Source organism: Monodelphis domestica, chromosome 2, assembly GCF_027887165.1.
Source record: "Monodelphis domestica isolate mMonDom1 chromosome 2, mMonDom1.pri, whole genome shotgun sequence".
NCBI classification, from domain to species: domain Eukaryota; kingdom Metazoa; phylum Chordata; class Mammalia; order Didelphimorphia; family Didelphidae; genus Monodelphis; species Monodelphis domestica.
The window spans coordinates 346,517,735-346,533,793 of NC_077228.1; the positions used below are offsets into that span (position 1 = coordinate 346,517,735).

Sequence of the window (16,059 nt, forward strand, 5' to 3'; positions counted from 1 at the left end):
TTTAATCAATGCTGACAATGCCAAGTGCTTCCCACCAATGCTGTGAGAATAAAAATATGTGCAAAGTACTTTGTAAAACAAAACCTATATAAAAATCAATGCTAATAATTGCTAGAATGTTTAAGAATGAGTTTGTCTCCTCCTGATATGTAAACTCAGGCAAGGAAGGTATTTCTTTTTTATTCCTTAGACCTTTTTATTCCCTAGACTTTAGCACAGTACCTAGCACACAGCAGGTACTTAATAAATATTAAGTTGACAGACAGACAGGTTCTGTTTCTTCACCTTGATCTGACTGGTACAAAATGTGTAGCACACACACGCACACACACAATTAATAAAAGGATGGCAAATAATCTTACTCTAAATGAATAAAAGCATGATGAACAAAGTAATAAAGTCAAAGTAAACAACAAAGACATATTTAGTATGACAATTTTAATCATGTTTACATGCACATATGTATATTTCCATTCTTCCACTTAAAAAAAAACCCACTTTGGGATAGCCTAAACTAAGCCCAATATGGTAAATAAGCTGACATTTAAGACAATTCTGAGGTCAGTATGACTCTCAATAGATTTTTCTGTAAGCTTATAGATAGCTAGATGGTTATTGCTGCCTCCACTTTCAGTGAATAATTAGGAAGCTTTTAAAAATAAAATCCACATTAATGAATATTGCTAAATTATTACCTATTGAAAAAAATCTTTTTAAGTCTATTTCTGAAAGGTTGAAGCAATAAGAAAGCCTGTAATTTTCACTCTAGCTACTAACTTTCCTCTTTTACCTTTGAAGGAGCCAAAAATGCTGCTTGAAGTCTTAAATGACGAGCAAGTGATCGATAAAAATATTTCTGACACCCATCCCAGGAGGAAGAGATTTCTGCAAGCAGCCTGCAAGAGAAGAGGCATGGTTGGTGTCCTTCAAGCTATGGCCCAGTTCTTGAAGAAAGTTCCATGCCAAATAAACAGAAAGTCCAGTTATACCAAATACCCAATGGTCTAAATTTATTTGATCATTGTCACTCGATAAATAGGCACCTGCTATATGCTCAGCATTTTGTATGATACAATCTTAAAATCAAAGTAGAAGTACACTTGCTGTCCTGGACAAACTTATGTATAATTGAAAATCTGTTACCCTAAAAAAGAACTACATATCCCGAGAGCCCACTGACTTCCTGTCATTACATATTTCCTGAAGACAGAGAATAAAGGGAGTGGGTGTTGAGGCTCTTCCCTTTCTTTTTGGCATGACGTAGCATCAGTAGTGATGATGGTAAGATGGGGATTTACAAAATGGCTAACCAGTCATGGGCACATGGTTTTTATTTTGTATTCTCCTTATTCCTTGATTTAGAATGATATTTAATAAATTTCTTAAAATATAATGTTTTTATTATTAATATTAAATTTAAAATTTTATGCTTACTATCTTTGAGTTCTAGTTACTAGAAGTTAAAAGGTTAACAAATGTCAAAACATGTCTCAGAAACAATGAAGAAAGTATAAAACTACCTGGGGGTTTGTTCTATAAAACAAAGCATTTTAAGAGGCAAATAGTTCAAGAAATGTACTCAGAATTTTGAAGATTTTGTATATACATAATCTGAGAGAAATACAGAACCACTTAGACAGGAGAGAAGGGGGTGGAGGTTAAAAATATCTTTAAGAAAACAATTTGACCAATTCTAAAGATTTTATGTACAAGCATCATTTATAGTTAAATTCTACCCCAAAGTACAAACCTTGCATCTGATCCCTGGGTGTTGCCAACAATAGACAGTGCACTGTGAAGATCTAATGGGTGCAGATGAAGGATATTTTGAAGGTCATTGGAACGAGCCCAAGCAAGGCCTTTGCGATAAGACAAGCCTTAAAAAAGAAATTTTTATTATGAGTTTAAGGAAATAAAAATCATCAAACACTTTTAATCGTTAGCAACAGGGTTATGTGTCAGCACTAATTCAGATAAAAAGAAACTGTCTACATGCCCACAGGAAATGGAAATCAAATACCTGAATCCAATAATATTACTATTCAATGATTTGTAGATCATTGGCATGTAATCATCTCCCTTCCAAACCCGCATCCCAAATGCCTCCAATTTCAGTCTCTTTCTTTTTGAGAAGAGGGAAATGTATATATGGGAGGAAAGTTAATAAATCTATCAGTTCACTGGTAGAGAGAATTTCTGTTGAGAAAGCTATCTCTACCAATGCAAATCAGCAACTGCTGATCAGCAATTATGGTCTTACAGAGGGGTGGGGGCAATGAGAGATCAAGTACCTTGTCCAGAGTAACCTAGACAATATATCTAAGAGTCAAGACCTCAACATAATTCCAAGGCCAGCTTTAAGCTATACCACACTGTCTTCATTATTTAGTTGTGTGCATAAGCATCTATATTCATGTGTGTGCACATATATATGCACACACATCTACATAGACGTACTTTTAAAAAATACAAACTCAGAAAATATAATCCATGTTTATTCCATTTAAAACCTAACAAAAAGGATTAAATGTTTTGGAGAAATATAGTTAAATGAAGACCCACCAATTTTGATGAGATCCTTGAAAAGCTCTGATAGAGCCCGCTGCTTCTGCAAAAGAATGTGTTTGACTTCTGATTTCTGCTTCTCCTTATCTGTGTTGGGGTCCACAGCTAAGCTCTGTAGTTCACATACTGAGGAAATAATATCACCTGGAGGGAGAGAAGTCAGAGAGAAAAAAAATACACCTGAAAGTTTAAGCTTGTTTGAAATAAGGAGAAAAGAGTGCTTTAAAGAGCAATAGAAGTAAATTCTGTTTGTATAAACGAATATGCAAAATCTGATAAACCAAGAAAACAATGTACTTGGTAAGACCATGAAAACAATCCTAGACCATTCTGGACATTGGAGGTCTGATGATAAGGCATCCTTCCCTCCTTTCAGGAAAAGGAGTGGACTACAAGTATGGAATGAGGCCAGAGCTCTGTGAGGTACTGGCTATAACAACATGCCCGTGGTTGTTATATAATTTTTACCTGTAGGTAATAACCTGAGAAGGAGAAGGGAGACTAAGGAATGGATGAATAAAAGAGACTCAAAGACAACCACTAAAAAATATGGGGAGAGTGCCATCTCCTTAATGTTATCCCTTGGATAATTAATTAAAAGGAAACATGAGAAATAAGAAAACATGTGGGAGTAAGAACTCCTAGATAGGAAGAAGTGGTTAGGAGAAAGAACTCCGAGGATCCAGGAAAACAAGAGAGAGATTAGTACTTTTACCCCAGTATTTATTGAAGGTTTTAGGAATGAGGATTGGGAGGTGATCAATGAATACGTAACATGACATAGGCTTTAACATTAGTTGAATTGACAATGACAAGATCAAAGAGATGGAGATTAATCAAGCCTGCACTTTGCAAATGAATGTATTCCGAGCCTAGGCATGCCTGTCAACCCGCGCTTTGCCAATGAATGTACTCCGAGCAAAGGCAGAGTGGCTGCCAAGGCCCGGCTCATGAATTTGCCCGTCCTATGCTAGTGCCTAGGACTGAGACTTTCCATACAATGAACATCAAGAGGTCTGACCATATGTCTGGTAATACAATATCAATATATCAATCATACTTCCCAGATGCTAAGATGCCTGGTATGCTACACTGGCCCTGGTTTTTAAGCTTCCTGAACACTGAGAATTACCTAGGGGGAAAAAAAGAACAAAAAGACTGGAGAATTCTGATCAATAATGATTTCAAAGGCCTTAATGGTGATAAATCACTCACTTCATGTAAAAGACATATGGAGATATGGAATGAAACATCCACTTTAAGATAACGCCAATGGGGGGATGGGGGTGGGGTGGGGAGCGGACAGCTGTTCACCCATTGTTTATTATAAAGGAAAATTGGGGAGTCACTGACAAGTGATAGTGATATGAAAAAGAAAAGTGAAAACACTAAACATATGAAAATGAGAGAAGGTGTGGGGAAGGGAAAGTGTCCCCTAAGGACCTGAAGTTCATTTCTACCTCTCACCTCAAGAAGAAAGGACAAAAACTAATTTACCACCATGCATCCTTCTGTTAAAATTCAGGGAATTATGTGGTTTTTGAAGTTCTAAACAGATAAATCCCCAAACTAACATCTGTTTCTGTTTCATGCTGGACCCTGCTTCCTCTTCCTCCCTTTAATTGTTAGTTGCTAAAAATTAATCAATTGTTTTGACCAGGGCCTATGAGGAAGCCCAAGAAGTAGTAGAATCTATCTCACAAAAAAAAAAAACAAAAAACACACACACCACCTTTCTGAATTTCCTGCCCATAAAATCTACCTTACTACTGTGGGCTCATATGTACCAACCTGTAAAATGATCAAGATTCTCCACAAGGTCAGGCAACGAACTCTGCTTCATGATTTTAATGCATATATTCTTCATTCGTTTGGTGAGCTTTGGCAAACGGCCCTGCAGCAAGCCCTCCAAGGGGAAAGGAGTGATATCTCGGAAGGATTCTGGAAGCAGAGTCTGCAAAACACAGGTGGGAATAACCTCCAACAACACAGATCACAGCAAACCAGCAATAATATTCTATCAAACTCACATGCCTCAAATACTCAAAAAGTGTTGGATATCACTATCCTTTCTTTCACCTCAGAATCAGTATAAGCATTTGAGTGTCTTAGGGAGGGAGGGAAGGAAGAAAAGAAATAAGAAAATCAAAGTGTATACTTCTTGACCTGGAAATTCAAAGACATGGCAGTGGATGTTTCTCAGACTCAGTATATAACATTGACAATCTTCACCACAGTAATCATTGGTATAGACACAATGATTAGCATGGATAAAAAGGAGTTACATGGTAGCTTTTTTTCTCCAAGTAATAAAAGAAAAACAGCATTGAAATGATTGGACTGTGAGCTGGAAGGGATCACCCACTGAGTTTTTCTAGTATAAGACTTCCTTTTACAGATGAGGCCTAGTTGGATGGTGCAGTACTTAGAATGTTGGATTTAAGGAATAAGAAAGACTAGTTCAAATCTAGCCTCAGACATTTACTGACTAAACCTGGAGCAAGTAATTTAGCCACGTATGCCTCAGTTTCCTCATCTACAAAATGGGGGTGATAGCAATAGCACTTGTCACCGGTAAAATAACATCAATAAAGCCCTTGCAAACCTCAAGGTGCTATACAAATGCTAGATCATTATCATCATTGTTTGTAGCCCTGTCAAAGGGATTGCCAAAGCCACAAAGTTACACAGGATTCAATCTTAGGTTTTCTGACTACAAATTCAGCATTCTTTTATTTTCCTGATTACCTATGGGCCTCTGAAATAAACTGATCCATAAAGTAACAAGTAAGTGATGTAGTATTACTAGCAGTACACTCTAAATAGCTAAGTTAATGTATTTTGAGGTGGCTTGGGAAGAGGGGGGTTATTTTTGTTTTTTAAATGTAGGCATTTACCAAAGTTATGCCCTGAACTGAAATGTGTACTAGTGGGCAATCAAAAGGAACCAAAGTTTTGACAGATACCTGAGAGAGAGGGAACAGATAAAGAGTAACACCAATTCTCCCTCCCCCCAGGAAGAGCTATTTGAACAATGGAGTCAGGTCTGACTAGATCTGAAGGGTAAGAGAAAATCCCCTTCAGTCTCTTTCTTCTTTAGTTGAGGTATTTATAATCCTCCTTCTGGTACATTTAAGATGTCCAAGTCTTCAGTAAAGTAAAAATAACTATTTATTGGATAAGGGATTAGGGCATAAATGAGGAGAGAGGAAACAGGAAATCCCTAACTTATCCACCTCCTATAGATGTCTTCAGGGGTTTGAAGCACAAGTCTGGGGACTAAGTCCCAGACTATCTTAATGTCTTTGTAAATTCAAGATGATGGTATATCTTGTCTCAGAGATGTAGTTTTGAATGACTCTTTTGAAGGATAGGCTATTGCCTTCCCCAAAGGGAAAAGGTCAGTGGGATAGCCACCACTGTAACACAGATAGATAGTCTGGATCTTTTCCTGCTCAACGAGGGATTTAGTAGATTGAAGCTTAGTAGGCTCAATGAGAATCTTGCTCCTTCCTCTTCAAGTTAGAGAGAGAAAACAGTAGCTTCTAACTGTTCCTCCTTTTCTTAGTTGGAATGTTACATTCCCATCCCCCGTTGGCAGTCAGTGTTCCATCTCATCTTTTCATGAGATGACCCAACAAAATCCAGTCCTTGCATTCATTTTAGCATTTCTCTTTTCCACAAAAGTTACCCTTTGCTTTTTTGAAAAGAAGTTTCAAGCATCAGGTTTCCAAATCTAAGACAAATAGTTGCTGTTAGAGTAGAGTCTTTTAATTCTAAAATGGATGAATGGGATTAGAAGGAAAGCAACAAACTGGAAAAACATTTTTATAATAAAACTCTCTGGCAAAGGTTTAATTTCCCAAATACACAAGGAACTAAGTCAAAATTACAAAAAATCAAGCCACTCTCCAATCAACAAATGGTCAAGGGACATGAATAGACAGTTTTCACATGATGAAATCAAAACTATCAATAAGCACATGAAAAAGTGTTCTAAATCCTGCCTAACTAGAAAATGCAAATTAAAATAACTCAGAAGTACCACCTTATTCCTAGCAGACTGGCCAATTTGGCAGCAAAGGAAAGTGATAAATTTTGGAAGGGATGTGGCAAAATTGGGACACTAATACACTGATGGTGGATTTGTGAATTGGTCCAACCATTCTGGAGTGCAATTTGGAACTATGTACAAAGGGCTTTAAATGAATGCCTGCTCTTTGGCATGGCCATACCACTCCTGGGTTTGTACCCCAAAGAGATAATAAGGAAAAAAACTTAAAAATATTTATAGCTTCACAAAAAATTGGAAAATGAGGGGGTATCCATCGATTGGAGAATGGCTCGATAAATTATGGCATATGTTGATGATGAAATATTATTGTGCTGAAAGGAATGATGAACTGGAGGATTGCTATGTGAACTGGAATGACCTCCATGAATTGATGCAGAGTGAAAGGAGCAGAACCAGGAGAACATTGTACACAGAGACAGATATATTATGGCACAATTGAATGTAACTGACTTTTCTACCAGCAGCAATGGAATGACACAGGACAATCCAGAGGAACTTATAAGAAAGAACACTATCCACATCCAGAGAAAGAACTGTGGAAACGGAAATGCATTAGGGATATGATTAGGGTTTTTATGTTAAAAGGTCACTCTACTGCAGACATGAATAACATGGAAATAGGTTCTGAACAATGATACACGTATAACACATTGGAAATGCTGTTGGATTGGGGGAGAGGGGACGAGCAAGGGGACATATTTTCATGTAACCATGAAAATATATTTTAAATAAAAAAAGGAAAAAAATAAAATAAAATGGATAAATGGTAATCAAATTCTCTGCCATCGGGTCAGAGATAAGAGACAAGAGACAAGAGACAAGAGACAGGTATGGAGATGGAGTAACCTATTAAAGGTTGACATACATGAATTAACTGAAAAATAAAGGATTGAACATGGAAGACTTTTATGAACTCATAAAGTGTAAAGCAAGCAGAGCTCGAAAGAAAACACAAAAAATGTAAATGAAGGGGATGGAGGCAAGACTGAAGATGCAGTCAAATCCTGATTAACTGTTACGACTTGGAGAACAAATGAAGAAATGTATTTCTTTCCGTCTTGGTACAGGATGTCACAGCCACTATTAGATAAGGTTCCTATTCTCCTTGGTTTTGCTTAAATGTTTTGCTTTGTTAGATGAGAAGGTTCTATATGTGTGGGTAAAGAAAGGAGAGGAGAGGTGGGCATAATAAGGAAATGAGTAATACTAAAACAAAAATGGATTTCTTGTTTTCATTTTAAAGAAAGAAAAGAAAGCTAAAAAACTTTCAATGTTACACAATATTAAACACTCAGGGGAAATCAGTCAAATTGTTGTGCAAGTAGATACATTTTGAGTATTTTTCCTTCTGACAGACCTCCCAAGTAGATGGAAACATCTAACAAAAACACCATCTATCTCCATTTTGGTGGCAGAGATTTTTAAACTCATTCTTCTGGTTCTTCTTATAACTATACCGAGAAGGTACAGGGGAAAGAGAAACACTGATCTGTCCAACCCAACAAATATTGACTGAAATGCACCCTCAGTGTGAGACATTCATTGTGCTAAATAATAGAGACTTGTGACAAGGAAATCACTTTAAAAGACTGATATTTTAATAGCAGCTGATATTTTAAGGTTTACAGACTCCAAAACAAAATGAGAAATGATCCCTGACATCTAAGAGTTGCTGGAGAGAAGTGGTTTTCTAGCATATAAAGAGATGATAATTTGAGAGGGAAGAACCCATTCCTTACAGGTAATGTAAGAGGCTTGCAGTAGGAGGTGGTGCTTGAGATAAAACCTGAAGGTGAAAGAAGCTCTCTCTATCCCCAAGCTCTCCTCAGGCCCCCTCAATCTGAAATACGATGACCACCCAGCACAGCCTCACTGATGGGGAGGCCAAATGTAGTGGTGTAAATAACATCATGGATGACTGTGTCCTCCTACTAGGAAGATTCCCATTTCATCCCAAGACTAAGCTCAACAGGAGCTATGCCTTACTGCTCTGCTGAGTCAGGTGCTTAGTTGGGCAAACAACAAAGGCTTAAAACTTCTTTTAAGAGCAATACTTCAAAAACTTTAATTTCCTTGTTTGGGTAACAGAGACAGCTGTGTAGAAGGCAGGAATCTGTCATTCAGAAGAAGTAAGAAAATCAATACAAAATTTTCCACAAGTCAGTGAGTACATACCTGGGTGCTGCCTGATCTAGCTAAAAGAGTTTGCACCAGAATGCTGTTGAGATTCTGAATTGGAGTTTTCTCCCCATCTGCTACTGGTTGCTTCTGTAGACAATCTAGTTGCTCTTCCTGGGTACTTTCCACCAAGGAAGGCCTGCAGGGTTCACTCAAGACAACTTCAAATTTCTTCATGAACTTAAAGAGGGTCCTGATCACAATCAATAATAACAATTAGGGGATAGGTAAACAAGAGAGAAAAAGAGACCTTTATCAAGTCTACATAATTGCCCTCTTTACATCCATATTTTAATTTTTAAATTTTAATTGAATTATTTAATTTAAATTTAATTCACACATTTATACACAAAATAGTATTCTTTTACTTTCCAGAAGCAAATACTATGTCAGGGGTTCTTGACCTTGGGTCTAAGAATGTGTGTGCAGATTTGTGTATTTAATTTTGAAAACTATTTTAATAAAATTGGTTTCTTTTGAAATCCTATGTTTTATTTTATGCATTTAGAACTTTATTCTGAGAAGCTATTTATAGGCTTCATCAGACTGCCAAAAAACTTAGTGATACAAAGTAAGTTAAGAACCCCTATACTAGGTACTTGAGGCATGCTGAACATACAAAGGGTCTAGAAACTTTCTGAAGTCCAACGTCATCTATTGTTCTACCATTGTCACAAGTTCATTATAAGCATACTTGCCACTCCTTATAAAAACGCAACTCATTTTCCACTTAAAACTTCAAAAAGTTTTATTACTACCTGTGTGTTTTTTCCACAGATTGTTTTATAGCCCAGAAGCTAACATCATTCCACTTGGAGATCTTAACAAATTCCTGTAATATAAGCAGAAATCAAAACTTGTTTATAAAACTTGGTATACGGTCTAGTTTTAGGGTCATAAATTTAAAGAGATGGAAATTACCTCAGAGACCATCTAGTCCCATGACTGAACTTATGGCACATGTGCCAAATATGGCAGGCAGAACTCTATGTGGGCATGCATAAGCCCCTGGCTTTCGCCGGCTGATAGGCGACCCCACTCCCCTAACACTATGGAAAGGTATAGGGCATTGGAGCCTCCTCCAGGAGTTCAACCCCTTCCGTGAATACCGGGGTGGGGGAAAGGGGGGCATGGGGGGTGTGTGTGTGGGGGGGTTCACAGCACACACTGCATGCAATGGGGGGCTGTGGGTGCATGGCATGGGGTCCCTAAAAAATCCCAAAAGGTTCCCCCATTACTGATCTAGTCCAACCTCTGGAGGGCACAGTCCAACACTTTCACTTTACAGATGAGGAAATTAAGGCTCAAAAAGAAGTAATTTGCCTAAGATCACACAGGTAATAAGGTGACAGAGGTGTATATTGAAATTTAAGTACGCTGACTCTAAACTCAACCTTCTCTTCACAGCACCTGCTTTACTGATGCTTATACAACCCAGAAGCAGGTCCAGTTTTCATTGAACTGAGTGTGGCAAGAAAAACAAGTTTAAATGAAAGGTCACCATGTTTTACATGTGGCATTAGAAAAAAACAGGTTCTTTCACATGTTTTCTCTCTTGCTCCAAGAGGACCCTATGTTATTTTAGTGCTTGTTTAAAGGTAATTCAAGTGGATTGCTAGATGGTTTAGTGGATTGGGAGCCAGACTAGAGATGATTGGACCTGGGTTTAAATCTGGTACTGGGAAAGTCACTTAACCCCCATTGCCTAGCCCTTACTGTCCTGGAACCAAATACAAAGTATTGATTCTACGATGGAAGCTATGGATTATTTTTTACAATTAAAATCAATGATCCATTTGAGCATTCCCATTTCCTGGTACTTAGTACCTACAGCCCAGAGTTTACCACTGGAACCATAGAATTAGTTAATTCCTATTATCACCTTGCTTAATTGGTAAAGTCATTCCCCTTGCCTAGCTCTTACCACTCTTCAGCCTTGGAACCAAGACAGAAGGTAAGGGTTTAAAACAAACAACAATAACAAACAACTTATGTATGATTCAGTGGAAAGAGTTCTTGATTGAGTTTGAACTCCAGCTATGCTATCTACTACTTGAGTGAACTTTCTGGGCCTTAATTCATTCATTTTAAAAATAAGGAAATTGGGCAAGATAACTATCACTAAGGTACTTTCCAACTCCAAATATATAATCCTTTGAGTTTTAAACAGAAAAAATATGGCAAAGTAGCTCTTTGCTCATCCAAGTCTAAAAGGAAAATGACAGTAAGGGATGAAGGTGAAGGACAATGACAAATGTAACTCTAGGGTGTGTGACACAGAACAGGAAACCACTCACCTTAAAACCTACATTTTATCGTGTTGTTTTACAATAGCAATGACCTCCCCTGTCCCAAATTACTATTCTTTAATAAAAACTTCATGATTATTCAATGATTTTAAAATTTAGGAGTTCTCTAAAATAATTTTGATTTGCTAAAGTGTCTTTCTGATAAGCCACCCAAGACAAATACTTCTTTTACCTTTAGCTCTTTTTCTAGTGGGGATCGAAGTTCCTCAATTCGGGCCTGGACTCTACCTGAGAACTGCTTATAATAATGGTACAAATTCCAAAGAACACTGCACAATGAATCTGAAAGAAATAAAAGGGGGAAAAGGGTAATAACTGTTTATAAAAGGAGACTTTCCTTCAGAGCACATTACAAAAGTGGCCTTAAGTTTGGGAAGATCAATACATTCCAATATGATTCAAAGATGGTGTGCCTGGAGAGGCTAAATATCTATTGGTAACTTTACTAAAGCTTAAGAGTCATCAAAGAACTTTTCTCTTTGATTTCCAGATCAAGTCTTCTGAATTCTTCAGTTACTTTGGGAGTGGCTCTTGCCCTGCCCCCACCTTTTGAAAAAGCAGAATCAGAAGTACTGTCATGAAAGGATCTTCTAAATAATCCCTTAAACAAGACAGAAGCCAGCAAATATGGTCCATCTTTCTATTTGATTGAAAATAGGCTGCAAAGGGGCAGCTAGTTAGCTCAGTTGGTAAGAGAGCCAGGACTGAATACGGGAGGGCTTAGGTTCAAGACTGGTCTCAGATACTTCCTTGCTGTTTGACCTAGGGAAAGTCACTTAACCCCAAATTGCCTAGCACTCATTACACTTCTAAACCAAGACTTAGTATTGATTCTAAGAAGGAAGGCAAGCTGAACAAATTGTGGTATATGATGGTGATAAAATATTATTGTGCTATAAGGAATGATGAACCGCTTGACTTCTATATAAACTAGGAAGACCTCAATGGACTGATGCAGAGTGAAATGAACAGAATCAGGAGATATCTTTGCATAGAAAGGGAAACACTGTGGGACAATCAAATGTAGTAGACTTTGCTACAAATAACAATGCAGTGATCCAGGACAATACTGAGGAACTTACGAGAAAGAATGCTATCCACATCTAGAGAAAGAACTATGGGATCAGAAACACAGAAGAAAAACATATGATTTATCACTATATGGGTATAGGATCGGGGGTTTTGGTTTTAAAAGACTATTACAAAAATCAATAATTTGGAAATAGTTATTGAGGGAAAATACATATATAACACAGTGGAATTGCTTGTCAGTTTCAGGAGAGAAGAGGGAGAGAACATGAATCATGTAACTTTGAAAAAATACTTAAAATAAATTTAATTTTTTAAAAATTAAGAAGGGAAGGATTAAAAAAAAAGAAAGTAGGCTGCAAAAAAAAGTAGTCAGGACCTTCACGTATCCATGGTTGAGGGAATTGGCAACTACTCTTTAATCTACAACTAATCGGAATTTATTTCACTTTGAATACTCTTCTCTGCATTTAGTTATTCTACACTAAAATAAATAACTAAATATGGTATATTCTGTAAACCAAACTGTAAGAAAATATCATCGACATTTTTTTCCTCTTGAGCCAGAGTTTACTAATAATACATTATATGAAAAGAGATATGAATAAGGTTAATAACTAGATTCATGATTACATGTGGTATAAGGAACTCATAGGTATGGAAAACTCCTTCTACCAATACAGGTCATCTTTTAGACTGGAGTATGAGTAATCTACAGTTTGCCATAAGACTTCATTTAAAAAGGAGAAGTAGGAGAGAACAGAGTTGATCTGCAAATGAACCTGATTGATGACCCTATATTGGAGTTGCCTACGGCATTAAGAGGAAAATAATTGGTTCAAAATTACACAACCTCTTGGGACTTCCTGGCCCTTTCTCTCCTCTACCCATGGCTGCCTCTTCAATGCAATATAGTAATGACAAACGTATTTTTTAAAAGAACCAAACTTACCTTTTCCTTCCACCTGTGGCATCAACAAGACATGACAATGGAAAACAAGCAACATCTGAAGTCGTACGTGGAATTCTCCCAGGGAGGCTCCTTCAATGAAAGCTTGTAAAGTGCTGACCAACATTGTCAATGCCATTTGCCTATCACATTCTGGGAATAATTTAAACAGAAAAATATACATTTCTGGCACATGTGACAGCAGATGTTATTGGCTATAATATATATGAGGTGATGAAAAAGGCTATTTAGTCATAAAAGTTTTCCAACAGTGAATGAGTAATTGGCATAATTTAAGCTTGAAGTAAATTACCTTTTAACTTAAATTAATATATACATATTACTTCTCTTGTTGAAGTAAGTTCCCTGAAAATAAAGATTGTTTTATTCGTCACCTTCTGTTGGCCCCTTCCCTCCTCTCAGCACCTAACAGTGTCTAGCATGGAGGAGGTACTTCATAAACACTTAATGATGAATGAAGTACATGAAACAGACAAATCAATGTATGCTCTGACAAAAGATCACAGACTTTTTGTAATCTTGTGGAAAGAGTACTGGACTACATAAACAAGAAATCTATTTATCAGGACTAACTAGATCTTCCATTGTGGACTCTGGGCAAGTCTGATAAAATCTGCTCATTTCTGGATAAAAGGGGGGTGATAATGAAGATAATCACCTGAGCCCAACAAGGAATTTTTATACCCAGGCAAGTATCACAGAAAACCAATTAGGAAGCCTTTCTCCACTTGGGGGAGGCAGATAGAGGAAGCAGCTTCACTTCATCCAGTTTTAACTAACATTCCTGCTAGGTAGCAAGGAAATTCTTTTCACTCTGCAGAAAGGTTAAAGTTATCTTCTAAATCTAGTACACTGGGAAATGCTTTAGTCATCTACCATTTATATGGTCAGGAAGTATTTATCAGGGGGCAGCTGGGTAGCTCAGTGGATTGAGAGCCAGTCCTAGAGACAGGAGGTCTTAGGTTCAAATCTGGCCTCAGACACTTCCCAGCTTTGTGACCCATGGCAAGTCACTTGACCCCTTGCCTAGCCCTTACCACTCTTCTGCCTTGGAGAGTATTGGCTCCAAGACAGAAGGTAAGGGTTTAAAAAAAAAGAAGAAGAAGCATTTATCAATCACCTACAAGGACAGAGCCACTGAATAGCAGGCTCTGGGGATAGAAATACAAAAAAATGAAGGAATCCCTAATCATAAAGTACTTACATTCTAATGGGGAATCAAGTCAGTACATGTCTAAGGAGAATAAAAACAAATAAATACAATGTCGTTGGAAAAGGAAAGACAGGGAGAAGTGGAGACACCCACAGTTGGGGGATGGATAGGAAAGATTTCATGTAGGAGGTAAGTAAGCTGTGTCTTAAAGCAAAATAAAGAATCTACAAGGCAGAAGTTAATTCGGACTATATTCCAAGCATACAGGAAAGCAAATGAGGTGAGGATGAGTAAGTAGGTCAGGATAATGCAATGGTAAATTTTTTGAAAATGAGTTCACATACCCTAATGTTAACAGCCCTTGCAGCAAAGGAATTGATACTGCTAACTGTTAGAGATCATTACCTTCTTTCCCTTCTGTTTGCTCTTGCATATGTTTTTCAAGCATCTGATAGATAGAAAACCAGTGTTTGGTGGATTTTTCCATGTGTCGTTTCATGGTATTATCTAGACTCGTGGACCAGCAGCTAAAACATGAGAAGAGACCCAAGCTGTCAATTTGGAAACACATTCTGGATTACAGAAGAAGGGGTCAAATAACTATAATGCTCTTTTCCCAAGTGAATATTAAGGAGGAACCCCTAAAATGCTGGAGGATTCAAATTAGTTTATACTAAATTGATAGGATGTCAAAATCCATATATAGCACATTAAACATTCATTTGAAAAAAATGAATTTTAAATTCATTTGTTTTTGTACTTAACACATAGGTGTCAAACACTTGACCTACAACATTCCCAAGGAGAACAAACAAAATATAAATATCACCTTTTAAAATTAAGTCAATATGCTACCCACATGGATCCTTATATACTGATTAAAAGCTCCCAATTCCATCTGAGCTTGACTTCATCTGTTTGGTGTTGAGAAGAAGGTTGAGAGGCAGATAATACTACTTACTTAAGTTCTAATTTGCGCCACTGGATAATTAGATGACTGACCAGATCAAGATGTTTACGTAAAGACAGAGTTCGGCTGGCATTCTCTTCCCAATCCTAAAGGAAACAAAAGTACTTCTTTATCAGCTAAGTGAGAATGCAAGCCTCAAGACAGTTCTCTAAGTTTATAAACTGAAGAGGCATTCTCTTCCCAATCCTAAAGGAAACAAAAGTACATCTTTATCAGCTAAGTGAGAATGCAAGCCCCAAGACAGTTCTCTAAGTTTATAAACTGAAGAACAGTTGCTGATCTGAATTGATGGGAAGGGTTTGCTCCTGGGGAGTTCCCTATATTAATCATAGTTCTGATCCTGCCCACCTCAGCCACCCACTCACCCCAAAAAACACCTTAATAATGCAACCATTTTACCTGGGACTTTGCCAAAAGGATCTCTAAGCCATTTAGAAACTTGGAAAGAGGACTAGAGAGTGGAAAGCTTCGAATTCTGTCCATCACAACCATAAGCTAGAAAATGAAGAAAATTTAAGTCTCAAATAGTGATCATCTGCACACTCTTTGTTCAATTACACACTTCAAGTCTGAAATCAAAAAGCCATTTATGAAAATAAGCTATTCTATGCATTAAAATCAATAAAGAAAAAAAAAGCAATAGACTGGCCCTGACTTACCTGGGTTCTCTCTGTTTTGCTCTGGAACCTAGATCTAACAGATGTGATGAATTAGATCCAGTCTCCCATGGGAATATAATTTAAGACAGATAAAAAATCTCAAAATTACAATGGTATGTTTTGAAAAAGGTTTTATTCTGATTCTTTTTCT

At 37.2% G+C, this 16,059-nt stretch overlaps 1 protein-coding gene across 2 annotated transcripts in view; it reads right to left on the reverse strand.

The window, feature by feature from the left end:
• The window catches only part of MDN1 (midasin AAA ATPase 1), a 214,461-nt gene that overhangs the window by 35,644 nt on the left and 162,758 nt on the right, over nucleotides 1-16,059 (reverse strand). For both annotated transcript variants that reach the window (XM_007484319.3, XM_007484318.3), the window contains exons 67-77: nucleotides 15,649-15,744; nucleotides 15,241-15,335; nucleotides 14,685-14,806; nucleotides 13,109-13,258; nucleotides 11,300-11,409; nucleotides 9,577-9,650; nucleotides 8,816-9,011; nucleotides 4,357-4,519; nucleotides 2,563-2,709; nucleotides 1,751-1,877; nucleotides 791-896 (exon numbers count right to left, since the gene is read on the reverse strand). In XM_007484319.3, the coding sequence (XP_007484381.2) occupies nucleotides 791-896; nucleotides 1,751-1,877; nucleotides 2,563-2,709; nucleotides 4,357-4,519; nucleotides 8,816-9,011; nucleotides 9,577-9,650; nucleotides 11,300-11,409; nucleotides 13,109-13,258; nucleotides 14,685-14,806; nucleotides 15,241-15,335; nucleotides 15,649-15,744 (1,386 nt within the window). The remainder of the gene's footprint in view (nucleotides 1-790; nucleotides 897-1,750; nucleotides 1,878-2,562; nucleotides 2,710-4,356; nucleotides 4,520-8,815; nucleotides 9,012-9,576; nucleotides 9,651-11,299; nucleotides 11,410-13,108; nucleotides 13,259-14,684; nucleotides 14,807-15,240; nucleotides 15,336-15,648; nucleotides 15,745-16,059) is intronic.